This window comes from Chiloscyllium plagiosum, unplaced genomic scaffold, assembly GCF_037043375.1.
Source record: "Chiloscyllium plagiosum isolate Xiang-an unplaced genomic scaffold, Cpla_swu_hap1 HiC_scaffold_23, whole genome shotgun sequence".
Classification (NCBI taxonomy): Eukaryota; Metazoa; Chordata; class Chondrichthyes; order Orectolobiformes; family Hemiscylliidae; genus Chiloscyllium; species Chiloscyllium plagiosum.
In genome coordinates, this window is record NW_028270161.1 from 43233077 (window position 1) to 43260346 (window position 27270).

Below are 27270 nucleotides of genomic sequence, written 5' to 3' on the forward strand. Positions count from 1 at the left end.
TCCTCCAAGTCCCTCCTCCCTACCTTTTATCTTCTCCTGCTGAACACTCTCTGCTCATTCCTGAAGAAGGGCCTGTGCCCGAAACGTCGAATCTCCTGTTCCCTGGATGCTGCCTGACCTGCTGTGCTGTTCCAGCAATAAAGTTTCAACTTTGATCTCCAGCATCTGCAGACCTCACTTTCTCCCCCAACTGTTCATTGAACAACAAGTAGACTTTGAGGTGGAGTTGCAGGTGTTTTAAATCTGCAATTATCTGGATAGCTTGCTTTGAGACAGGAAAGATTGGTTTAATGGTTTCAGTTTTTTCAGCAACTCTGATCTCTCACTATAAGGAATATTGACTTCACCGGGACACTGAGAGAGAAATCAATGGACAGTATCTTGGAATCTAGAATAAATACATTAATCCCCCCACTGCTGGTGTGTTACCTGAAAACAGAGTGGGGATTGAAATTGCAAACTTATTAAATATTTCTTGCAAGTACATTTGCAGTTAAAGTAATGAGAGATTAATGCACAAATTGCAATATTCATTCATGCAGAAAATGTTTTATTGATTTAAATTTGCTGTCAAACAATAAAGTGAAAGGTTTCCACATTTTAAAGGGAGCAATTGGGAGGAAATCAAATTCACAACATTATCTCATTACCAAGTAAAACCAAGCAAATAGAAATTATGAAGAAAAATGTTTCAGATTTTAACATCTACATTTGTTGCACAAATTATATCCAGTTGTAAGGCTTTGAGATCACAACGTTAAGCGTTTTCACCTTCGCAGATTTTGCATCTGCATGATTTGGCAGAAATGTAGGTGTATGTTTGAGATCCTCCAAAGGAGCATTGCAGAGTTATTTGTTTTTCCTCAGTATTTTCCTCCTGGCAGCACTCACATGTTTGTTTCATGCCATTTGTTTTGTGATCATATCTGAAAAACAACAAGATCATGCAAGTCAAATCTTATTATATTACCCATTTTATTCACAAAGCTATGAAACCATGATGGTGTCAAAGTAGTTACCCTGTGAGAAACACAAGAGAAACAAAAAAAAATAATATAAATTGTAGTAAGGAGCACATTAAAATTTCTCAAAATAATAGAAATTCAAAGCGCTCAATTGAATAAACTGAGCTTATAACTACCTACCAAATTTGATGGCTAGCACTGTCATTGGATGATAATTATAAGACTCACAAAATCATAAAACCATTAACACCCATCCATCCCACAGTTAGGTAATGCATTGGGTATAACAGGCATGAAGCATAGAGATTGTGGCTGTAAGAGCTGCTCCTTTTTTGAGGTATTTTAGGTGTTGGACGTGATTTCCTTGAATTCCAGGAGCAGCAATTAATGTTTCATATGATGTTGCATTGTTTTGGAGCTTTGGGGCACAAAAGATCAAAGCAATGGCACTTTAAAAAGGAAGAAGACAGCAAAGGCAGTAACTACATGGTCAGAGAAAGAAACCTTCATTGCTGTCTGACACAGCAGTGAATCTGCACAGTTACTGCCTTTACTGTTTGAATTCGGGTGTCTCTGGATATCGGAGTGCGTCGAGGAAAAATGAACAAACAGCGAAGTTCACAGCTGACCTCGGAGGAACCTGTGTGGGAGAGCTCACAGCACAGGAACAGAGAGATATATGGTTTATAAGTGCAACATTGTCGTAAATCTACAATAGTGAGTAGCGTGGGTTCTTTCTTGATGATACCTTTTATTGCGATTCATCTCTTGATTACATTTTAAAAAATAAGTCATCAGTACTAAGTTAGCCTGGAGCAGTGTGTTTTAGAGCAATAAGACGGTGCTATTTTCTGGGTCTGTTGATTGTGAAGGAGGAAAGATGGCTTTTAGTAGAGTGACGTATTCTTCTTGTTTGATATGGGAGTTTAGGGAGACTTTCCAAGCTTTAGATGATTATGTCTGCAGGATAGGTTGTGAATCCTATCAGATTATGTGGATCGGTCAAAGCAGCAGTTAGATGCAATAAGGAATGTACAGGAGCTAGAAGGTGTAATGGATGACAGTTCTAGGAAGGAAGAGAAAAATGCATATAGAATCAAGTAGATGGGTTACAGCCTGGAAAGGTGGGAGGGGAGGCAGGTAGTGCAGGAATCTCCTGTGACTATCCCCATCTCAAACAAGTGCACTGTTTCAGAAAATGTAGGGGGTGATAGACACTCAGGGGAATGTAGCATGAACAGCCACATTTCTGATATTGAGATTGGCTCTGATGTAATGAGGGGTATATCAGATTCCAAGTGATCGATTGTGACAGGGGACTCTGGTCAGAGCCACAGACAGATGTTTCTGTGGCAGCAGCAAAAAGTCAGAATGGGGTGTTGCCTCCCTGGTACCAGGGTCAAGGATATCTCAGAGAGGATGCAAAATGTTCTCAATGGGGAGAGGGGCCGGCAGGAGATCATTGTACACATTGGAACTAATGACAGAGGAAGGGAAAAGGATGAGATCCTGAAGGGACAATACAGAAAGTTAGGCAGGAATTTAAAAAGGAGAAAGTGAGGTCTGCAGATGCTGGAGATCAGAGCTGAAAATGTGTTGCTGGAAAAGCGCAGCAGGTCAGGCAGCATCCAGGGAACAGGAGAATCGACGGGCTTATGCCCGAAACGTCGATTCTCCTGTTCCCTGGATGCTGCCTGACCTGCTGCGCTTTTCCAGCAACACATTTTCAGGAATTTAAAAAGGAAATCCTCAGCAGTAGTAATATCTGGATTACTCCCGGTGTTACGAGCTAGTGGGGATAGAGCAGATTAATGCATGGCTGACGAGTTAGTGCATGGGAGAAGAATTCACATTTTTGGATCATTGAAATCTCTTCTGGGGTAGAATTGACTTGTACAAGAAGGACAGATTGCGCCTAAATTGAAAGGGGACTAGTATATTGGCAGGGATATTTGCTAGAGCTGCTCAGAAGGATTTTAACTAGTAAATTGGAGAGTGGGACTGAGGGAAATAGTGAGGAAAAAGATCAATCTGACAGTGGTAAAATTGGGAAAAGGAGCAAGTCAAACAGTCAGGGCAGGAAGGATCAAAGAGAACAAGGGAGGACTGATAAATCAAACTGCATATACTCAATACAAGTGGCCTAAAAGGGAAGACGAATGAACTCAGGACATGGTTAGGAGCATGGGACTAGGATATCATAGCAATTACAGAAATATGGCTCAGGGATGGGCAGGACTGGCAGCTTAATGTTCCAGGATACAAATGCTACAGGAAAGATAGAAAGGGGGAGGTAAGAGAGGAGGGGGAATGGCGTTTTGATAAGGGATAGTGTTACAGCTGTGCTGAGGGAGGATATTTCCAGTTTTCATCCAGGGAAGTTATTTGGGTGGAACTGAGAAATAAGAAAGGGATGATCACCTTATTGGGATTGTATTGTAGACACCCCAATAGTCAGCAGGAAACTGACAAACAAATTTGTAAGGAGATCTCAGTTATCTGTAAGAATAATAAGGTGGTTATGGTGGGGGATTTTAATGTTCCAAACATAGACTGGGACTGCCACAGTGTTAAGGGTTTAGATGGAGAGGAATTTGTTGAGTGTGTACAAGAAAATTTTCTGATTCAGTTTGTGGATGTACCTACTAGAGAAGGTGCAAAACTTGACCTACTCTTGGGAAATAAGGCAGAGCAGATGACTGAAGTGTCAGTGGGGGAGCACTCTGGGGCCAGCGACTATAATTCTATTAGATTTAAAATAATGATAGAAAAGGATAGACTGGATCTAATTTTGATGATATTAGGCAAAAATGTTCAAAAGCTGATTGGGGGTAGATGTCTGCAGGTAATGGGGATACTGGAAAATGGGAAGCCTTCAAAAATGAGACAATGTTAGTCCAGAGGCAATATATTCCTGTTAAGGTGAAAGGAAAGGCTAGTAGGTGGAGGGAATGCTGGATGACTGGAGAAACTGAGGGTTTGGTTAAGAAAAATAAGGAAGCATAGATCAGGTATAGAGAGCAGAGATTGAGTGAATCCTTAGAAGAGTGTAATGGCAGTAGGAGGGCAAAAAGGGATATGAGTTAGCTTTGGCAAATAGGGATAAAGAGAGTCCAAAGGGATCTTATGAATATATTAAGGACAAAAGAGTAACTAGAGAGAGAATAGGGCCCCTCAAAGATTAGCACGGCAGCTTATGTGTGGGACCGCAGAAGATGGGGGAAATATTATTCAAGTATTTTGCACGGTGTTTACTGTGGAGAAGGACATGGAAGATATAAAACATGGAGAAGTAGATGGTGACGTCTTGAAAAATGTCCATTACACAGAGGAGTGCTGGATGCCTAAAAACGCATAAAAGTGGATAAATCCCCAGGACCTGATCAGGTGTACCCGAGAACTCTGCGGGAAGCTAGAGAAGTGATTGCTCAGCGTCTCTTGCTGAGATATTTGTATCATCAATAGTCACAGGTGAGGTGCCAGAAGACTGAAGGTTGGCTAATGAGGTGCCACTGTTTAAGAAGGGTGGTATGGACAAGCCAGGGAACTATAGACCGGTGAACCCAACATTGGTGATGGGCAAGTTGTTGGAGGGAATCCTGAGGGACAGGATGTACATGTATTTGGAAAGGCAAGGACTGATTAGGGATAGTCAACATGACTTTGTGCTGAGGAAATCATGTCTTACAAACTTGATTGAGTTTTTTGAAGAGGTAACAAAGAAGGTTGATGAGGGCAGATTGATGGACATGTTCTACATAGACTTCAGTAAGGCGTTCGACAAGTTTCCCCATGGGATACTGGTTAGCAAGATTAGATCTCATAGAATACAGGGAGAACTAGCCATTTGGATACAGAACTGGCTCAAAGGTAGAAGACAGAGGGTGGTGGTGGAGGGTTGTTTTTCAGACTGGAAGCTGTGACCAGTGGTGTGCCTTAAAGATCGGTGCTGGGTCCACTGCTAATTGTTATTTATATAAATTATTTGGATATTAACATAGGAGTTATAGTTAGTAAGTTTGCAGATGACACCAATTTTGGAGGTGGAATGGACAGTCAAGAAGGTTACTTCAGAATACAATAGGATCGTGATCAGGTGGGCCAATAGGCTGAGGAGTGGCAGATGGAGTTTAACTTAGATAAATGTGAGGTGTTATATTTTTGAAAAACAAATCAGAGCAGGACTTTTACACTGAATGGTAAAGGCTGAACAAAGAGACGTTGGAGTGCAGGTTCATAGCTCCTTGAAAGTAGAGTCACATTTGATAAAATAGTGAAGAAGGCATTTAGTATGCTTTCCTTTCTTGGTCAGAGCATTGAGCATAAGAGTTGGGAGGTCATGTTGCAACTGTACAGGACATTGGTTAGGTCACTTTTGGAATATTGTGTGCAAATCTGGTCTCCATTCTATCGGAAGGATGTTGTGAAACTTGAAAGGGTTCAGATAAGATTTGCAAGAATGTTACCATGGTTGGAGGATTTGAGCTATAGGGAGAGGATGAATAGGCTGGAGCTGTTTTCAGTGGAGCGTTGGAGGTTGAGAGATGACCTTATAGAGGTTTACAAAATTATGAGGGGCATGGATAGGGTAAATAGACAGGGTCTTTTCCCTGGGGTCGGGGAGTCCAGAACTAGAGGGCATAAGTTTAGGGTGAGAGGAGAAAGATATAAAAGGGACCTACCGGGCAACGTTTTCACACAGAGGGTGGTGCGTGTATGGAATGTGCTGCCCGAGTGAAGTAATGATACAATTACAGCATTTAAAAAGCATTTGGATGGGTATATGAATAGGAAAGGTTTGGAGGGATATGGGCCAAGTGCTGGGAAATTGCACTAGATTAGGATAGGATATCTGGTTGGTATAGATGAGTTGGACCAAAGAGTCTGTTTCTGTGAGGTACAATTCTATGACTCTAAGACTCTAAGTCATCTTCCTGGCCCCTCCATCCCCCACCTCCATCACTGGGTAAGTGGTTATGCCACTTGATGGAAGAAAAGAAATTCCCAATTATAATCAGCAAGGAAATGAAAAAGCCAGTAGGTTTCTCTACACAGATATGAGCCAAGAGATTACAAGCCAGAGACTCTTCAGAGACTCATGATTGGATTATATAAAGTTACTGAAAAGAAAAGTTAATCATCTCTGGCATTGTCCCTGTACATGGTGCACAGACAAAAAATATCATCAAAAGAAGAATTACAGAAAAAAGCAGAAACCTGCTTTGTGCTTTAGCAACTTGATTCTTTCTATTGGTTAACTATTGGAATTGACAACAGAGTCTAACAATCATCCCATCCCTCAGTTCATTTGTCTTATGCTTTCCCCATTTTTTTATTTCTCTTAATGTGCTACCCATCTCCTGAAAGGCTACAAGTCCAAACTATTCTGTGTCCCTTCACTACAAGAGTGCTCATTGACCTGCTGTACATTTCAGGCTTCTGATTATTCACCATTCTGTTTTAAGGATCAAAATATTAAATAAAGGTACTTACATGGCAAATGAGTTACAATATCCTTCACATGCTTTCACCTCAACGGTCGCTGAACATTGACCTTCTCCGATGCTAATCATTTTACGTTTCACCTTGCATTGTCTCACTGTGGAGGTTAGAGGAATCAAGTTATTTTCTCAACTATTTTAAGTTGCATCACATGTGACGAGTACAGATAGATCGAATGGACATAAAAATGGAGGGGGCAACAAGCTTTCTTCATCTGAGTATAATCTTGAAGTAATTGGCAAGACATATTAGCAGATGGAAGTTTAATTAGAATTTCTTCATACAAAATAAGCTGAACTCAACATCTGTAAAAGGTCATAATTGAAAAATCATGGACCTGTTAATTGATATAGAAAATCTTTGCACAATTGTTAGTGGCGTGATCTCAATTTCCCACTGGGTCTGTCCAGAGGTTAAAATGTCAGTTAAGAGTTCTGCCAGGTGATGTACTGCTGACATCCCTTTAATGCATACGGTCAGCTCATTTGCTTAACGCAATGTGGATCTGGTGTAAAATGGTGTGCAAAATCACAGACAAATGCTGGGAGGTCAAAATGCCTTTTTTTTAAAAAAAATGAGCTGCACTGAATTGTCCAAGTGTTTTTATTTTGCTTAAATACTTTGCTGATCATGCATTGGAGCAGTTAGTTCAATAGCATCTGAACTGTTGGAAAGCTGAAGCACAGACCTCACAAGTTCAAAGTTGGGCAGAAACCTGTCAGTCACATTCACTGTCTCAGTAAGTGTTGATATAGAAAAAAAGCACACAGATTGTAAATATCCTTCATGATGTCACACACCATAACGCAATTTGTAGCCAAATTCACTTCTTTTTCTGAAACAGTCATTTTTGTAAGATAGGAATCCATAATGAACAAAGATGATGAAACCCACAATCACAACAATTTAAAGTTGTTAGAGACATTACAGAGAAGAATAAGCTGTTCGGATTGATAGCAATACATAAAATGTCACACTTACATCTGTCAGGACAGGAATAGCAGCATCGATATTTGTCCCATTTTTTGTCAGCCTAAATATAGAAAAAAAAATCAATTGTCATTGTTTTAAGATCATTTGTTCTAGAAATGTTGCCAGCATTGAGAGTGATGCATGAACAAATAATGCAGATAATGAAAATAAACTGTGGTTACATTTTCCAATGTGCTCCTGAAATGAATCATTTTATTTTGTTAGACATATTTACTTCCACAGTAAATATAGGAATATTTGTTTCAAATATGCTAACCAATACTAGGACATTGATCAGATATGGGAACAGGGTGAGTAACAGTGCTTAGAATTGTTTGCCTAAATGTTGTCATGGGCTACAAATTTAACACAGTTAACTTTGAACACAGCAGTTATTTCTGTCATTCTTGACAATCAACATAAATTTATGAGAGCACTTTATAATTTCCTTGCTATTTTCTCCTTCTTTCAAACAGTGGTACGGTGGCTCAGTGGTTAGCACTGCTGCCTCAATGTACCAGGGACCCAGATTTGGTCCTAGCCTCGGGTGGCTGTCTGTGTGGAGTTTACACATTCTCCCTGTATCTGTGTGGGTTTCCTCCCATAATCCAAAGATGTGCAGGTTAGATAAATTGGTGATGCTAAAATTGCCCATAGTGTTCAAGGATATGTTGGTTGGGTATATCAGTTCGAGGTAAATGTAGAGTAACAGAGTAGGGGGAATGGGTTTGGGCAGGTTACTCTTTGGTGGGTCGGTGTGGACTTGTTGAGCTGAAGGGCCTGTTTCCACGCTATAAGGATTCTATAACTCTATAATAATTTTAGCTCATTGGAGATCTTTTGTAAATGACTCTGAATGTGTATTTTGATCAATTTTACATCAAGATGGATGGTTTTGGGCCAAAGACAGCCATGAAGACTCCTTGCTCACTTTGACAGATGACCATTGTGGCATAACCTCTGTCTTTTGAATTCTTTCTATTTTGTTGATCTTCAGTATTGTGATGGACAACAACAATGTACGTCTTTGAGGAGTATTGTGTGGTTTTGATTTGGTATTGGAGACCATATGACCAGAATTGAAATGAATGAACTCAACTTACTTCAATCGTATTAATTGTCAGAGACAGGAGACTATCCTTCACTCAGAGTGAGCTACACATAGCAAGGAACTCACCCAGGTCAAACAGGCATATTCAGAAGTAGAGTGAAGCTCTCCCTATTCTGTCCTAACAACTTCCATAATGCCAAATTCACAATATTCTTTACTGTACCTGAGAGGAATTTAGGACAGTTGTGTATTGTGGACCCAAAACTCATGAAAAACTATCTTGAAGATTGCTTAACCAGAATCGGGGTACAAACAGAAGAAGGGGTATTTCTGCACCTATCCAGCCTGAATTAAAATGTTGGTTACTGAGATGGAAGAAAAGCTTGATGATATTTTGCATCATTCAAATTTTGTAAGAGTAAAATTTGGCATGTCGTCCAACATTCAATAATGTTTCATTTGATATTAACTATGATTTTGAATAGTGCTCTTCATAAAGTGCAGAATGAGTTTTCGTCTAATTTAGGTCATTTCTCTTATTACAATAATTTTAAGAATATTAACTGTTGCTCAGTTCATTACACATATTAGAGTAATAGAAAAACAAATGAATATTTAAGTATTAAAACACGTCATGGCAACCAAAAGGCCAAGTACAGGGTTTGTACTAACGTCATCACAGTCTGGACGAGATGAACATGTTATTTGTGTCTCTGTTACTGCACCTCCTACACATCTGTAATGGATGCATGTATCATTGGGATGAGACCAATGGTCACCTTCCTGTAATGAGAACATATAGAAATGTTAATGTAATGTTAAAACAAAGAAGTTAGGAATCTCTCCCAAGTGGTTCAGCTGGTTATGGCAGTGAGTGGTTAAATCATGTCATCCAGGAAAATCATGAGAGTCTATTAAGACAAGCAACTCCAAGTGGCAGAACATTTGGACTGTTGCAATTTCTCTCAATGGCACAGGATTGGGCTGACATAATCAGCTAAGATTCCTAGTTCAGATTTTGATTGAGCAACTCTTGCCAGACTAATCATGTGGATGTCAGGTACCATCTGATATCTCAGGTAGAATCCCTCACACTGTTTGTTGTACACCTTGCAACAACTTAGTGTCAGTGCTCACACTGCTATGATGACCAGAGCTGAGCTGCACTGGAGGATAGCACCTGATAGTAAATAATGGCACAATCTAAAAGAGTGGAATCTAAAAATTTGGCAGAAGGGAAGAGAAAAATCTTGCATTTATTTCAACTCATATTTTTTATGGAAATCAAATATTAGTAAGGTTATTTGATTCAACACATCCTGACAAATGATGCCAATCTTTGAAAACAATTTCCCTTTGTTCCAAAAATCAGTCACGGATATGAAAGACATATAATCATGGGAACTAGCTGGCAGGGTTAAGCATACATAGTGTATGGCTCATCTATTCTAAAGTTCATCTTTAACTGTTTTAAGGGCATTGTGAAAGTGATAATTCTTTGTGTGTGATCCAAGCAGTGAATTGCAACAGAAAATGTCAACAATACCATATCACTGGAGACAACTAGGAATTGTCCACCTTTGGATTTCCAATGTGAATAATCCCAGTTGATTCATTGTTCTGTTTGCTTGGGTAACAATAAGTTAACGTAGCACAAAACAGGAATTTAACCGGCCAGTTTCTCAATCTGTGAGTCATTTAAATTGAAGGGATTTGCACGGCGACAGCTATAATTTAAAATATTGATACTGAAGCATTGTTCAAAGCATCAACAGCAAGTCCAGCCTTCAGTAATGCTGGGTAAACCTTTAACAAATACACTGTGATCAGTTCCTTTGTAAGTAACTTTACTGCAAGCAAAGGCAATTTTAAAACCAATTGTCAAAAATGAGAAAAACAGGGTTTTATTGCAATATGGAATGATAGAAGAAAATAGCGATGCAAAGAATGGATTGAAGGAGACCTTTGCATAACGGACTAAACTGACAGATAAACACAGATGCCTTATAAAAATTACAGATGTACATGAGGGTATTCTGGAATCAGATTGAGAGTTAATTGCTAATTAAGTTCACAATTTGTATCCACCCACAGCGAAACAGCATTGCATCCATACAGAAGTGATAATAAAGAACGAATGACAACAATACGAATGATTTGATAGAAGAGGTGTAAGAACATTGTTTTCACTGCCCGAAAGGTCAGTAACCAGTAGATACAGAACAAGGGAGTATGAGAAAATATTTCTTGCAATAAATTCATTAAATCTGACATGCATGACTTCAAAGGTGACTGAAATTAAATTCAATTTATGAAAGGGGTTTGGATATATGTTTGAAGAAGGAAACTTTTATATGATCATGGGGAAATGCAGGGAAGTGGAACTGTGTGAAACAGATAGTTACATGATGGGAAAATGGGCCAACCCTTGGTTGGAACACAACACAACAAAGGTCAAAGCTTTACTAAGGAGAAAGTGAGGTCTGCAGATGCTGGAGATCAGAGCTGAAAATGCGTTGCTGGAACAGCGCTGGAGGTCAGGCAGCATCCAGGGAACAGGAGAATCGACGTTTCGGGCATAAGCCCTTTGACATTCCTGAAGAAGGGCTTATGCCCGAAACGTCGATTCTTCTTTTCCCTGGATGCTGCCTGACCTGCTGCGTTGTTCCAGCAACACATTTTCAGCTCAAAGCTTTACTAACCCCAACAGGACATGGTCCAGGGTCAGCAAATTTAAATTCTTTTACCTTGGTAAATCTCATCAGAGTTTGATTAGTTGGCTCCACGTAACGTCTGGAATACTAACTAAGGCTAAATAAGGACATTCCACAAAACCATCTGAGCCCCCAACAAGGACTAGATCAGGGGATGGCATAAGTGACACAAGGCATGGGAAGTCAATATGATGAACATCGGAAGTAATAACACAGATCATAATTCAACGCACTGCTCTAATGGATGATGAATCTCTAGTGATAATTATTGATAGCTATTGATAAGTTTTAGGTAAAAGATTTCTGCTTTTCTCTCTGTAAGTGCAAAATTGCGAGAGAAACTGAGTGCTGCAAGCAACTCTCTGTCTCTCTTCCAAGGCTGTGAACAAAAGTCAAATACGCTAAAGTGAATTCTGTGAGGAACCGAAAAAGTGATCAAAGAACAAAGAACAAAGAAAATTTACAGCCCAGGCCCTTCGGCCCTCCAAGTCTGGCCAATCCAAATCCACTGTCTAAACCTATTGCCCAATTCCGAAGCATCTGTATCCCCCTGCTCTCCACCTACTCATGCATCTGTCCAGATGCACCTTAAATGAATCTCCCGTGCCTGCCTCTACTACCTCTGCTGGCAACGCGTTCCAAGTACCTACCACCCTCTGTGTGATCGAGCCACAACCCAGAGGTTAGAGATGGATGGGAGCCACAAGGTAAGCTTTTTAACCTTGGTCTCTCTCTCTCTCCCTTGGCTGGTTGCTGCAACCCCTTGTCCCTTGCAAAGGTCACTAGCAGGCGACGGTTTCCGAATCTAAGTTCTAAATTTTTACAGTGGACTGTGATTGAAGTGTTGTGGACAGGGATCCAGTTGTTGGTTAGTCAGGAGGTGAGCGCAGTAGTTTTTTTTTGAGTTATGTTTTTAAATTCAGAGGCACCCTTACCTTTCAGATTTGGTCCAGGGACTCTGGTTGCTCTTGGTACCATGAATAACAAAGATCTGATTACTATACTTTGGGACAGGCCTTAGATAAGACCGAGGGTAAATCACCTTTGTCATATATGTGTTCCACATATCCTGAACAAGCACATAACTTACACTGTTTCTTGATAGCATTAAACAATAAATTAGGTCAAGACATTTGGCGAAAGTGGGTACTGCAGATGCTGGAGATGTGAGTCAAGATTAGAGTAGTGCTGGAAAAGCACAGCAGGCCAGGCAGCATCCAAGGAGCAGGAAATTCAATGTTTCGGCAAAAGCCCTTCATCAGGAATGAGCCCCTTCTTCCTGATGAAGGGTTTTTGCCCGAAACATCAGTTTTGAAGATTAAGATTGTGAAACTTCAAAATTCAAGTGTGCCATATGGGATTTGAAACATCAAGACCTAAAACAAACAGCTGTAACTAACAAGCGGCAGGACTAGCCCAGCAGGTTCAAATAAAGGAGGATCCTGCTAATTGCTCTGGCATGCCGATGATTCCCAATTCATGTGATATGGTGAAAGAAGAGGGTTTTATGCTCCCCGTTCACCCCACGGCCCCAGTCCTACCTTCGATTTCTGATTCAGCTCCCGCTGACCCTGTTGCGTCCCGCACTAGGTCCCGTGTTGAACTCCTGGTGGTAGAAAAGCCATGTGCCTCCCTTGATCAGACTCTCCATAATATTTCTCTTCAACCTGTGGATGAGGAGACCTTCCCTTCATTGCCACCCCTGCCAATTATTCACTTAGATCTGTTAGCAACCCTCAAGCTGAATTGATGACCAGGTGCCACAGTTTGTCATCATTAGAGCGGTGCATTGAATTATGATCTGTGTTATTACTTCCGATATTCATCATATTGACTTCCCAAACCTTATGTCCTTATGCCATCCCCTGATCTAATCCTTGTTGGGGGCTCAGAGGATTTTGTGGAACGTCCTTATTTGGCCTTAGTTAATATTCCAGACGTTATGTGGAGCCAACTAATCAAACTCTGATGAGGTTTACTGAGGTTAAAAAATTTATGTGGACTTACCCTGCACCATGTCCTGCTGAAGTTAGTAATACTTTGACCTTTGCTATAGTCTTAACTTGTATTGTATTACAACTAGAGATTGGCCAGTTTTCCCATCATGTAACTATCGGTTTTATGTGCCCTAGCACTGGGACAGTAGCCAAGACATCCTTGAGTGCAAAAAATGATTATTTCGCCCAGTTGGACAGCTGAAACTTAAGGGGCCACATTAGAGAGGAACATGGAGTAAGCTCTTTAGTATGAGCTGTAACATTTGGAAGCCATGACCTGCAAAGGTTCACCAGCCCTAAAGAGGCCCTCGTCCACTTGGGTGAGATGGGGGTGGAGTTTGTAAGATAGAATGAGTGCATTCTTGAGTAAGGAAACAATCAGTCGTTCTGATCAGGACACTCAAAAATTTAACTTGCCTTTGACCTTTATGAACCTTAGCGGGTAGGTCCACATATCCCCACGAATGGAGATGCATGAGGAGGTAAACAGTGTCCTGTTGGTTATTAACCAAATCAGGGCTAGCAAGGAGTAAATCATCCATGTACAGAATGATAGTGGATCCCCCAGGGGGCATCAGTGTCACCAACTGGGAGTGTAACGCCTGCAAAAACAGAGCCGGAGAATGAATGAAGCCCTTTGGGAGCTGTGTCCAAGTGTACTGGCTGCCTTTAAACACAAAGGCAAACAAATACTGCGAGTCAGGGGTGAGAGGAATCGCAAAAAGCCATGCTGTAAGTCAACAAGGGTGAAAGCATATGTTTCAGGGGGGATGCTACTAAGAATTGTAGCTGGGTTGGGGACAATGGGATGCAAAGGTTCCACAATCTGATGGAGATCTTGGACAAAGTGCCATTGGGATGGTCTTCCGATTTTTGGAACCAGGAGGATTGGGGTGTTGCAAGGTGATTGGCATGGAACTAAAATTCCCTGTCAAGGGAAAGACTGAATCATGGTAGAGACTTCTTCCTCAGCTTCTTAATGTAAGGGGTATTGCGGAATCGAGGGTAAGGGCAAACCAGGTTTCATTTTCATATGGATCGGGGGGACATTAGTGAGTCCTCCTTTGTGTATGGACACTGCCCATAAGTCTGGAGGAACCTCTGAGGTCGGAGGCTTATCGGTGACGTGATGGGCCAGCATGCCAGTCATGCAGAAAGGCTGGGGAAAATACTCCAAGGAACCCTGAGGGAAAGTTTAATATAGAAAGGATCTGCTTGCTCGTGCAGAGCCGCATCTAAACATCCTAGGGATTTGGCTCTGTAGGCCTCATAATATGAGGGGCCAGGAGTCCTGATTGACGCCGGAGTCTGCAAGGAAGGCAGAACTCTTCCATTTCCTCAGTTAGGCAAATAAATGTTACAGTCTGAGGTTACCGAGGGCTGCTTGATACACATTCTGTAGTTCAGTGGAGCAGCCTGTGTGATCATAGCAAATAGTGACATGAATATCAGGAATATCTAAAGGAGAGGTGAAGTCAGAGGGATCAAAATCAACTGATCATTAGTGAAGAAGGGGAAGTTGCAAGGGTGGGCATGTGGGCTAACAGATATTGATATGCCCCTATCGAGGCACACAATTGCCACCTACAAAGGGCAGAGTAAATCATGTCTGGCCAGGTTGACAGGTTGACACCGAGGGTTTGAGAAACAGTGAAGGAGATACAATAGTTATGGCCCTCAAACTGGACAATGAGTGGCTGTGTAATTGGTTAAACAGCACTTTCACCCATGAAACCAGATACTTGCACATGCTTACCAGAGAGGGGAAATTTATATCTTTGAACCAAAGCTAAAGTCAGTATAGAGTGAATCGTGCCAATGTCAATCACAAAGGGAATAAGGATACTAATTGGATAGTAGTTCTAAAGAATCTGGGTGGGCTGGTGGTCTCCTTCAGTACTATGAGTTTCCAACTAACTTTGTACAATTGGTAAAGCGCAATTCTACAACATTATTACATAATATCATGGATTAGTTGTGGAAATTTTACAAATAAATCATGGTCCCAGATCAATAGCATTTTGAAAAATTAATGAAGTGATTCAAATTTAATGAATTCTTATCTTATCGTGTATGCTCAATGAAATTCTGGTCTGATACTAGCAGGACACTATTTTATTGCTGTATTATTTTAGTTTGAAATGTAGAAATTGGTAAAAACAATAAAGAGGATACACTCACATATCGTACGTTTCCTGCATAGTCTTTGCATCCTGTGGAAATGAGAAGTGTCACATTGCTAAATGAGCACCACCTTTGCCAGTGATGACACTTGTGTTTATCAATATTTTAGTTCTAATTTATCAGTACAGCTCGTTCTGCTATAACACCCATTCCGTTAATGTAAATTCACTATAATAGTCATAGAATAGATTGTCATACAATCCCTACAATGTGGAAACAGGCCTTTCGGCTCTACCTAATTACTCTACATTTACCCCTGGCAAATTCACCTAACCTACACATTCCTGAATACAGCAGGCAATTTAGAATGGCCAATACACCTAACCTGCACATCTCTGGACTATGGGAGGAAACCGGAGCACCTGGAGAAAACCCACATAGACACAGGGAGAATGTGCAAACTCCACACAGTCACCTGAGGCTGGAAATGAACCCATGTCCCTCGCGCTGTGAGGCAGCAGTGCTAACCACTGAGCCACCATAAATCACAAACTTTTAAAGTGTATACTGATTATAACATAATTCCAGCTGCATTAGTTTAAATGACATGATTTTCATATGACACAGGATTGCATGAGAACGGAGCGACTGCACTATAGCAGAACCGACTGTAGTGGTGCATTTTCAGGGTTACTCACTAGCACATGAAGAAACACATCGGGTTCCATCCTCAGACAGCATTAATCCATTTTCACAAAAGCAGCCTTCAATGCGTTCAGGAAATCTCTCCCCAGATTTCTTCTCACTGAAAAGAAAGATTGTAGTTGTATGTCATGTTTATTCAAAGGTGACGAAACTAAAGGAATGGCAGGACTTTTTAAAAAACATTTCTCAAAACCGATACTTCAAAATATTGACATCTGTTGTTAAAAGCAATGATCCCAATTTGGATAATTCAGAATGTGTGACAAATACCTACCCGTCCTTACAATAATCATGATCGTATCTGGCGCAGGCTTTATAAATGAATCCTTCTGTGCAGTTGTGTGCTTAAAATAAAATGCAAGAACAAGTTACGTAGTGACATTCAAAATACTGATGTTAATTACAATTGTCAAAAACAGTGTGGCTGTTTGGATCATAATTCTGTTTAGAGTAGGATTACTGCTTTGATCTTTCTGCTCATTCATCTCAAATTGACCCTTCCTGTTCATGCTCGGAAGACAGGAACTCTCCTTTTACAGTGCACGACCTCATGAGTTTGCCCATCAATAGCCCTCAGCTGTTGGTTTGTGCTGTGACAGAGATCAGAAACCTCCTGAGAGTAAGCATCAGCAAATGCACTCTCATAGCAGGATCTCTTAGCCTTAACACAATCCTATATCATTAAAATTATCCTTCAGTTGTCAAAGCTGCGAAGGTTCAGCTTGTAGTCATGTAATGATGCAAACTCTCCCTCTCTTCCTGTGTACTACTGTTTACCCAAATAATGCATAAATTATATTAGTTGAGTGCTCAAAATGGGTATTCAAGGCCTTAAAAAGTTCATAAAGCTTGCTTTTCTTCTCATAAGTGACATCTAGGTGCAAAGTGCTTCTAGCACTCCCTCTCCATTAACGAGAACAGAGTTGTGACTTATCCATTTGTGATTCTTGTCCAATTCTGGAAAAATCTCATCATCTCGCCATTGAGAACAGAAGAACTGTTAATTCCCTCCCAAATCTTTCTTCATGTTGAAATGAGTTGATACTTAAAACTGAAAGAATCATTTCATACCCAACCATTGATTCGTTGTAGGAAACAGTAGACAAGTGTCTTAGAACCTGGCTCCTGTGTAAAATGCAGACAATGAGCAAATGAGCTTGACCACACTCTAACAGGTCAAACCTCTGCTTCAAAACTGCTCTGAAACATTTCCAGCCAGAAGCCCATGGGACTTGGCTGTCCTGTGATGGATCATTGCACATCTATTGGCTGTCTTCAACCTGTCAATCCAAAGGCTACTGAAAGGGCTGATCAGGCGCATTTCAGACCATTGACTTTCCTAATAAAATGATTTCTGCCTGAATCTAATCACTAATCCTGTGGGATTAATGATAAATAATTTCGGATCAGGCTCAGTTTTCTGGCTCCTGAAACATTCTGATCACTTCCATGTTAACAAATCATACCGAGACAAATCAATGGGAACATCAACTTAACCAGTTTCTTGATTCCATCTCTTTAATCTAAATAATGTGGATACAGATTTAATATATAGATATTTAATTTGAAGTTTTAACGATCAATTTATAGGTTCATAGCACTCACGACATAATCCGTTTGTCGAGTTTCTCCAGTCAACACACTTCTCTGCTGCACTACAAGTCTTGGCAGCAGCTTCCAGGCTAGAACAGTCTGTCTCTGTGGAATTCGCGGCACAATGATCATCCTGACATGCCTTGACATAATCACTCAGTTGTATTTCTACGCTGCAGTTTTTGAAAGCCCTGTAGAATGGGAGTGTAAAACCAATTAAATATCAGTAACAGCCAAAACAATTCCCCTCCTAAGAAAGCTTTGAGGCTTTATTTTAAGTATGAATTAGGCCTGTAATGCCCAATATATGGATAAGCACATGGATGATGATGGGATTGGATAAGCACATGGATGATGATGGGATAGTGTAGGGGGCCGAGCTGGGAATAGTTCACAGATCAGCGCGACGTCGAGGGCTGAAGGGCCTGTTCTGCGCTGTATTGTTCTATGTCCTAGGTCCTATGTTCCAATGCACCGGTATATAAAATTCTTTCCCATGTTATCTTAGCAGCAATAAGACTATGTCAAAAAGAATTAACTTCTGTGTTGAATAGTCATGATTTGAAGTCTGTAGTGTTGTGACAGAAGCTGGGGGGTTCCCTGTATAAAGGTTTTCAAGATGCCTTCGACATAGCTAGAGAGGTTCTCACATAGGGTCCCATTGCCTGATACGATGGGGCGTCCAGGGATATTGGCTTTGTGTATCTTCGGAAGGCAGTAGAAGTCACCTACGCGAGAAGTACGTGGGATGAGGGCGCCTAGGGAACTCTGAAGGACGAGATCCAAAGTCCTGATCAATGTGTTTAGTTCACGGGTCGGATCGGCTGGTAGTTGCCTGTAGTGTTCCTGGTTGTTCAGTTGTCAGTACACTTCCTTGCAGTAATCTGTTCTATTCTAAATGACACTGGCTCCTCCTTTATCTGCTGGTTTGATGACAATGTTGCAATTGGTTTTGAGAGCATGGATGGAACTCCGTTTGATCAGGTGATATTTTGGTCTACTTTGTGGGTGTGGCTGATGAATCTGGCATTTACATACTTCCTGACAGTTTGAGCATACATGTCAAGCTCAGTGGCCCTCTGGCTGAATAGGCAAGAGAAGAACACAAAGTGATATGTATGCCATTGCATAATTTCACAATTACCTATTGATGCAAAGCTGATTTATATTGTGTAATGCAAAATAATTAATATAATTATTTTAGTCTTTATAACAAAAGTATTAGGCGCAGATACTCCAAGAGAATTATCAAGATTGTTTCTAAAATAAAGTGTTAATGGTTTAATTCTTCAATTATGTTTAAAATCCACTGCTCATGTGTCTATCAGACAATCAGTTGAACAAATCACAGGGGGTTGTTTTTATTCAAAACAGCATAGCTGTTCAAAACAAGCTGAGCTATCCAAAATCAAACTTTTGTGTTGATCAGCTGAGAATCATTAAGCTTTTCTTTCAAATCCCCCTGATTGGTCACCTTGTCTGAATTAATGAAACTTTATCAATATACAAAAGGACAACACCATTCCATTTATGTTGTTAACATCAAAATAGTATTTCCCAAAATGATTCACAAATAAATTGTAAGAAGGTGCACGTCAATGATGCTCCTGAAACACTCTTCCGCCTTTTAGTGAGTTATGAGCAATACTGGATGCTTCTCTCAAATGACTGGAAACAGCAAACAAGACAAGTAGGTCACAAGGGGAGAGGAATGGCTGGCATCCTGGAAGCAAAGCAACATTCAGAGATGGGCAAGTCATTTCCATGGCCATTCTGAAAAGGAGCTGGTTAAAAAGCAGACAATTAGCCATCACAGTGAAATTCTATTGCATTTTCTATTTACCAAACAATCTAAAACACTTGGTGAGAATAAAAAAGTATGACTGTAATATTTGCATAAGAACAAGTTGTCTTGCTGAGGAGATTGACCAGTGGCACTGACGAGATGACAGGACAGGCTGCCTCCATGCTAAAGCATAGGGGAAGAGGATTAGTCTCTACAAATAGTAAAAGGTGGCAAATAGATGGTCATTACAGCAGAGGCCCCTTTAAATGGGTCATGCTATGGCCACATTTAGACCATAGACAACTAGATAAAGGAGCAAAATTAGGCCATTCAACCCATTAAGTCTGCTGTACCATTTCGTCATGGCTGATATATTTCTCAACCTCTTCTACCTGTAATCTTTGATCCCCTATCTAGTCCTGTCTTAAATACATTCATTATCATGGCCTCCACAGCCCTTTATGGCAATGAGTTTCACAGATTCACCACCCTCAAACTGAAGAAATTCCTCCTCATCCCAGTTGTAAAGGGTCATCCCTTTACTTTGAGGCTGTACCCTCAGTTCCTAGTCTCTCCTACTAGTGGGCACAGATTCCCAACCTCCACTCTATCCAGGCCCCTCTGTGTTCTGTAAGTTTCAATGAGAGCACCCATATTCTTCTAGAATCCATCAAGTACAGATCCAGAGTTTTCAAACTTTCCTCATACAACAAGCCCTTCATTCCTGGAATAATTCTCTGGACCCCCTCTAAGACCAGGCAAAAGTGAGGACTGCAGATGCTGGAAATTGTGGTGAGAATGTGATGAGTCAAAATTGTGAATCCAGAGTGTGGTGCTGGAAAAGCACAACAGGTCAAGCAGCATCCGAGGATCAGATGAGTCAACATTTCGGGCATAAGACCTTCATCAGGAATGAGGGTCCTTCATTCCAGATGAAGGGCTTTTGCCCGAAATGTTGACTCTCCTGTTTCCCGGATGCCGCCTCCCTCAGACCAGCACATCTTCTTTGAATACATGGCCTAAAACTGCTTGCAATATTCCATAAGTGGTCTGACCAGAGCCTTATACAGTCTCAGCAGTACATCTCTGTTCTTGTAATCTAACCCCTCGAAATGAATGCTAAAATTACATTTGCCTTCGTAACTTAGAACTGAATCCACAGGACTGAAAGATCTCCTACTGGGAAACTGCTGGCAGCATGGATGACCCTGGCAGTTGTTTCATGTGGCAGCCCTCTCTACCACATGCTGCCAGTGAAGTGCCAGTAATGGCCACAGACTTTCTGGTCACCAGGTTTCTGCAAACTAGAGCTTCCTGGTCAAATCAGTCAAGCTCACTCCCTGAGGCCTTCTGCTATGATTAACAATGGCCTCTAGCCTCCCTTGGCCTCCAGCCTATGACTTTCTCCTTGACATAATAAGCATTCATTGAAAAAGAGTTATGTGAAATGAATATTTGGATAAATTTGATCACATTAATAAAACACAAAAAATGTACAAAGTTAAAAATCACACAACACCAGGTTATAGTCCAACAGGTTTAATTGGAAGCACACTAGCTTTCGGAGCGACGCTCCTTCATCAGGTGATGAACCAGGTGATCACCTGATGAAGGAGTGTCGCTCCGAAAGCTAGTGTGCTTCCAAATAAACCTGTTGGACTATAACCTGGTGTTGTGTGATTTTTAACTTTGTACACCCCAGTCCAACACCGGCATCTCCGAATCATGACTACAAAAAATGTACGTACATTCCTGATAGGACACCACACACAGTTTTCCCAGATTCACATGGAGGGACAGTAGGAGGCACTTCACAAGACACATTTGTAGGAGCTGCTTGACAATGTGGATCATCAACTTTCCAATCCAATGCAGTTTTGTGACAGCAGTCATCTGGTTCTATCTTTCCATTCTTTCTTACACATTCATCCTTTATATTTCGAGAACAAGAACCTGTGAAATGGAAAATATTCCACATTGATAATATTAAAAATCACCCAGCACCAGGTTATGGTCCAAAAGGTTTATTTAGAAGTACTAGCTTTCGGAGCGCTGCTCCTTCATTAGTACACCATGGTTCACATCAATTAATATGGTCTATATTCCAAAATTCACATTTTTCTTGCTTTCAATCCACACTCCAAACCCTGTTGCTTAGCTTCCATCAAATTCTCTCCATGCCAGCAGTCTGAGACTAAACCAGACAACAGTTTTTAATCTGGGTGTTGAGAATGACCCAGTGGTGAACTGCTGTTCATTACAAAGACTCACTATTTCCACATGGATAACACTAACTGATCTTATCCTATCTTTATTAACTGATCTGATCCTGCTGCTGAATCCTTATTCATATCACCAGAATCTCCAGACTTGATTCCTCACGGCATCTGAGCTGGTCCCTTCTCATGCTTTACTTGCACCAACTCCTTGTGTCTGGTCATCCCTGTGCTCACTGACAAAGATTGATTCACAATTAAGCAGCAGCCTGTGACTAACATTTTAGGTTTTGTTCTAAAGTCCCTTCATGAGCCCCCACAGAATCACTGTAAACTCCTGCAGTTGCAGAGTCCCCTCTAAATATTTGTGTTTATTGGAATTGACCTCTTGAGAATCCTGGCACCATGACTGGGCATGGCTTCAGCTGGCAAAGCCACAAGTTCTGAAACTTCCCCTAAACACCTCTTCCTCCTCTCTTTCCTCCTTTAAAACACCCTGAAAAACTACTTCTTTGGTCAAAGGTTTTGATCAGCTGATGTAAGACCTCTTTATGTGGTTTGGTGTCAAACTTTGTTTTGTAATGTTGATTTGAAAAGCTTTGGAATCTCTTAAAATTCAAAAGGCACAATATAAGGATAACTGATTACTGTAGTGTGTACTACTGTTCTGTCACACATAAACATACCACATTGTCCTTGGGTGTTGTCTGAGAAGTACTGTTCTGTCACACATAAACATACCACATTGTCCTTGGGTGTTGTCTAAGAAGTACTGTTCTGTCACACATAAACATACCACATTGTCCTTGGGTGTTGTCTGAGAAGTACTGTTCTGTCACACATAAACATACCACATTGTCCTTGGGTGTTGTCTAAGAAGTACTGTTCTGTCACACATAAACATACCACATTGTCCTTGGGTGTTGTCTAAGAAGTACTGTTCTGGCACTTGAATGTGGAAGTTGTTTTTTTTGCCAGTGATTGTAGTTCGAATACCAGGAATAGAAATGGTTATTGTTTTGCAATTTTTTGTAATATTAAATCCTTCTGCATGATATGGAAAACGCACTTTTACTTCATCGACCGTTACCTGTAAGAAAATTGACAAGAAGCCTATTAACACACCATTTGATGGCTCTATTCTTGAAAAGTTTATTGCCAAATCGTGCAAAGAGAATGACAGTACGACCAGAGATAAATATTTATGAAGAAATTACTTGGTCCAATTTGAACTGGGGACAAGCTTTTACTCAGTTTAATGCCAGTTCTAGTCAGCGGATGCAGCAAAAGAAAAACGCTCGATTGAAAATGCATGATGCTTGGGTGAAGCTATCCAAATATTATCTGCAACCATAAACTTGAGAGGAAACCTCACTTGGGCTGGGTATGAAAACAATTCTAAGAATTCACTGCATTTTCCTCACACATCAATGTTTTTGTCATGACAGAATAAAGAAACAAGACATTGATCCTGATAATGATTAATGGCTGTCATATTACACAACATGTATGTACACATGAGTACTTACTCTGGGCTTGTTTTGTTTTTTAGCTGAAAAATTAATGATATGCCCGCTGTAGTTAATAATGAGCGATTTACGGCAGCGCTTGGATCTTTCTTTATTGCAGTCATAGTTATCAAGTATCACAGAGAAATTGTATCTTGGAACCTTTTCTTCTACGAGAACATATGCACAATCTTCGAGGAATTTATAGTATATTCCATCAAAGGTATGATAATGTTTTTTCCCCCATATTTCACAGTTACCTAAAATTAAAAAGAAAATGCTATTTATCTTTAGATAAAAATGATGTGATATGAATATTATTTATGAACAGAAATTAGGAAACAATGAATTTGAATTAATCATAAAGCTACCTACAATTACAGTCCCATGTCGAACAGCAGCCATCTTCAGTTGGGACACGAATGGGTTCTAAGTTATTGAAACATTTAGGTGTCATGGGCACCGTACAGGGAACCTGTGTAATGTTATATGTTTGTGCCATAACACAGGTAATGGTCTCACAGTTCTCTTTCCAGGTTTCATTGCACTAGGATAGAGTAACAAGTAAATTAATACATCAGCAAACAGTCCGATTGGTTGAACTGTTTGATATTGATTTCACATTATTGATTAGGAAAAGAAACAGCTTTCTCTCTTTCTGGTCTGGATGTTCAATGATAACAATTTTACTGAAGCCACAGAACCACATCAGCGAGGTTGTTCTAATTCCTGATTTTTGCTGAATATAATGTCACTCTTGGAATGCATGCACTGTTTGCTCTATCAATATTTGGATTATATGAAAAACATTGAGGTGAAGTGTAAAATGTAAGTCAGGCATGTCAAGAGGCTATAGCTCTGCACTGCCTTCTCCAATTCAGGAAGGGGATGTGCATTAGAAGGTCAAGTAACAAAACATCTCAATTTGTTCCATCTGTTCATCAGCTTCACTCTGTTATACTCTCAGAATTGGAAATGTTGAATGTGATGGGTGGTGCAGAAGCAAGATGAAAGATTTGAGCTAGCAGTGGGAGAGAGGCAGTTTTAGCTTCAGAAACAAGGATCTCCTCAAAAGAAAATGTATGAAAAAGAGTGAAGAAATAGTTATGTATGTTGTTTAGAGAAGGAAGGCATCCAAATGGCATTACTTCCATCACTGCAAATGACATATTCCAAAGATAACAAGTGTCAACCTCAACTTGACCATTTAAATTATACTTAATCTAAGAAATAGATGCTCAAGGTGCTTCGCTTGAGAGATGTGTAATTGGACACAAGTTGATATTGTAATGAGATGGGTTTAATACAGACTTGGATAAAGATGTGGTCTTTAGTGTCTCTCTTTTGTGAGACAAGGATGGAATTCCCGACATGGGATCCAGAGAGCTGAAGGTGTAGCTCCTTACAATCAGGGGAAGGGAATGTGGCAATGAGCTGAGAGCTGGTGGCATGTGAAGCAAATTAACACAGAGCTGGAGGGGTTTGCAGAGATAGAAAGGAGTGAGAATCAGGGAGGAACAGTGTGACGAAGATGAGAATCTTATCTCTGAGGCACAAGTCAAGCAGGAGCCAATGTAGAGTCAATATGACAGGAATGTTGGGAAACAGGACTTGATGTGAGGTGGGTATGGGAAAGAGAGATTTCGATGAACTCAGGTTCCTGGAAGGTCAGATATCCAACAGGATAATATTGAAGTAGACAAGCCTAGGTGTAATAAAAACACGAGTGAGAGTTTACGCAATCAACTTGAAGCAAAGACACTGCTATTAATGTTATAAAGGCAGCAATTAATAATCTGGATCCTGGAGAAGAAATGGTTTTAGAAGATTAGGGGAGGTCACATTGGTTGCAGAGGATGTGAACTGATGGGTTCGGTCTGAGCTGGTGGTGACAGACAGACATAGAAAATGCAAGAAACTGCAAGTTGCCTGACTGCTGTGAAAAGTGCTGAAATCCATTTATTAGAAATGTAATGATTTAAATATTAACTTACTACAGTGTTAAATTTATTAGTAATTCTATGCAACTTGATTACCTTTCTTGGTGGGTCTGAACTACAGTAACATTCTTCAGGTGGAGTAGTGCTTGAGACAGGGGTAGTCGTGGTTGGAAGTGTTGTTGTTTCAAATGGTTCACAGCACACTCTAATCCGATAGTCCAAACATGGAAGGCCATCACCAGCTGGTTTAGTGCAGCTTAATCCACTGTTTAAATCACATGTCACTGTATCATTGGTTATACTGATCGGAGATCCTGGAAACTTGACGGCTTCACATTGAATATTTGTTATCCGGTTTGTAGCAGATTTACACACATTTTGAATTTGGTCCAATTGTTCATGATCATGTGGAGATTGAATAGTTGGCATATTTTTATTAATCCACTCAGACCACATTCCATTGCAAGGAATCTCTGCAAAATAAAGGAATTCATATTAATATAAAATACTAATTTCTACAGAATGTTCAATCATCTTCAAAGTTATGAAATAACTGAAGCCATTTTATAAACTAAAATATTTTGGGATACTTCCCTTATTGAGTACTTTAACATTACATTCTTGTAGAGTGTAATAGTCTGAAATCAAAATGGAGAAAGTGAGGACTGCAAATGCTGGAGGTCAGAGTCGAGAGCATAGTGCTGGAAAAGCACAGCAGGTCAGGCAGCATCTGAAGAGCAGGATAGTCATCAGGAATGAGGCTTGTGCACCAGGAGTCTGAGAGATGAATGGGAGGGGAGTGGGGCTGGGGGGTGTGGTGAAGGTAGCTGGCAATGTGATAGGCAGATGAATGTGGGGGTAAAGGTGATAGGTCAGACAGGAGGGTGGAGCAGATAGGTGGGAAAGAAGGTGGGCAGGTCAAGAGGGCGATGCCAAGTTGGAGGCTTGGGACTGGGATAAGATGGGGAGAGGGGAAATGAGGAAACTGGTGAAAACTACATTTATCTTGTGTGATTGCAGGGTCCCAAGGTAGAAGATGAGGTGTTCTTACTCCAGGCGTCAGGTGGTGAGGGTTTGGCGATAGAGGAACTCCAGGATCTGCATGTCCTTGACGGAGTGAGAAGGAGAGTTGAAGTGGTCAGCCACATGGCAATGGGGTTGGTTGTTGTGGGTGTCCCAGAAATGTTCTCTTAAACAACCCGTAAGTTGGTGTCCAGCCTCCCCAATGCAGAGGAGACCACATCAGGTGCAATGAATACAATAGATGATGTGTGTGGAAGTACAGGTAAACTTTTGTCAGCTGTGGAAAGATCCTTTGGGGCCTTGGATGGAGATAAGGGGGAAGGTGTGAGCATAGGGTTTGCAATTCTTGCGGTGGCAGGGGAAGGTGCCGGGAATGGGAGGGTGGGCTGGTGGAGTGTGTGGATCTGACAAGAGAATCGCAGAGGGAATGGTCTTCCCAGAACATAGATAGGGGTGAGGAGAGAAATATATCCCTAGTGGTGGGGTCTGTTTGTAGGTGGCAGAAGTGGCAGATGGGGATGATGCAATGTATCTGGAGGTTGGTTGGGTGGAAGGTGAGCACCGCGGGAGTTCTGACCTTGTTGTGATTGGAGGGGCTGGGTTCAAAGGTGGACGTGTGAGAAGTGGAGGAGATGCTGTGGAGGGCATCGCCGAGCACATGGGAGGAGAAATTGTGATATTTGAAGAGAGAGGCCATCTGGGATGTTCTATGGTAGAATTGGTCCTCCTCCGAGCAGATGCGGCGTAGGTGGAGGAATTAGGATTAAGGGACAGCATTTTTACAGGAGGCAGAGTGGAAGGAGGTGTAGTCCAAGTAGCTGTGGGAGTTGGTGGGTGTATAATAGATGTCTGTGTTCAGTAGGTCACTGGAGGTGGAGATAGAAAAGTCTAGGAAGAGGAGGAGTGTGTCCAAGATGATCCACGTGAATTTGAGGTCAGGATGGAAGGTGTTTGTGAAGTTGATGAACTATTCAACCTCCTCATGGGAGCACGGAGTACCGCCGATACAGTCATCGATGTAGCCGGAGGAAAAGGTGGGGAATGGTCATGTTGTAACTGCAGAAGATGGACTGTTCCATGTACCCAACAAACAAGCAGGCAGAGCTGGGGCCCATGTGGGTGCCCATGGCAACCCCTTTGGTCTAGAGGAAGTGGGGGATTGGAAGGAAAAGTT

At 41.0% G+C, this 27270-nt stretch overlaps 1 protein-coding gene across 1 annotated transcript in view; it reads right to left on the reverse strand.

The window, feature by feature from the left end:
• Positions 1 to 533: 533 nt before the first annotated feature.
• Positions 534 to 27270, reverse strand: part of LOC122561449 (uncharacterized) — a 166630-nt gene continuing 139893 nt past the window's right edge. The window contains exons 95-107 of the mRNA XM_087999300.1: positions 25170 to 25546; positions 23509 to 23680; positions 23155 to 23393; positions 22532 to 22715; positions 21158 to 21362; positions 17636 to 17814; positions 16305 to 16374; positions 16024 to 16130; positions 15383 to 15414; positions 9163 to 9273; positions 7449 to 7500; positions 6459 to 6564; positions 534 to 926 (exon numbers count right to left, since the gene is read on the reverse strand). Of these exons, the coding sequence (XP_087855426.1) occupies positions 758 to 926; positions 6459 to 6564; positions 7449 to 7500; positions 9163 to 9273; positions 15383 to 15414; positions 16024 to 16130; positions 16305 to 16374; positions 17636 to 17814; positions 21158 to 21362; positions 22532 to 22715; positions 23155 to 23393; positions 23509 to 23680; positions 25170 to 25546 (2003 nt within the window). The 3' untranslated portion in view covers positions 534 to 757. The remainder of the gene's footprint in view (positions 927 to 6458; positions 6565 to 7448; positions 7501 to 9162; positions 9274 to 15382; positions 15415 to 16023; positions 16131 to 16304; positions 16375 to 17635; positions 17815 to 21157; positions 21363 to 22531; positions 22716 to 23154; positions 23394 to 23508; positions 23681 to 25169; positions 25547 to 27270) is intronic.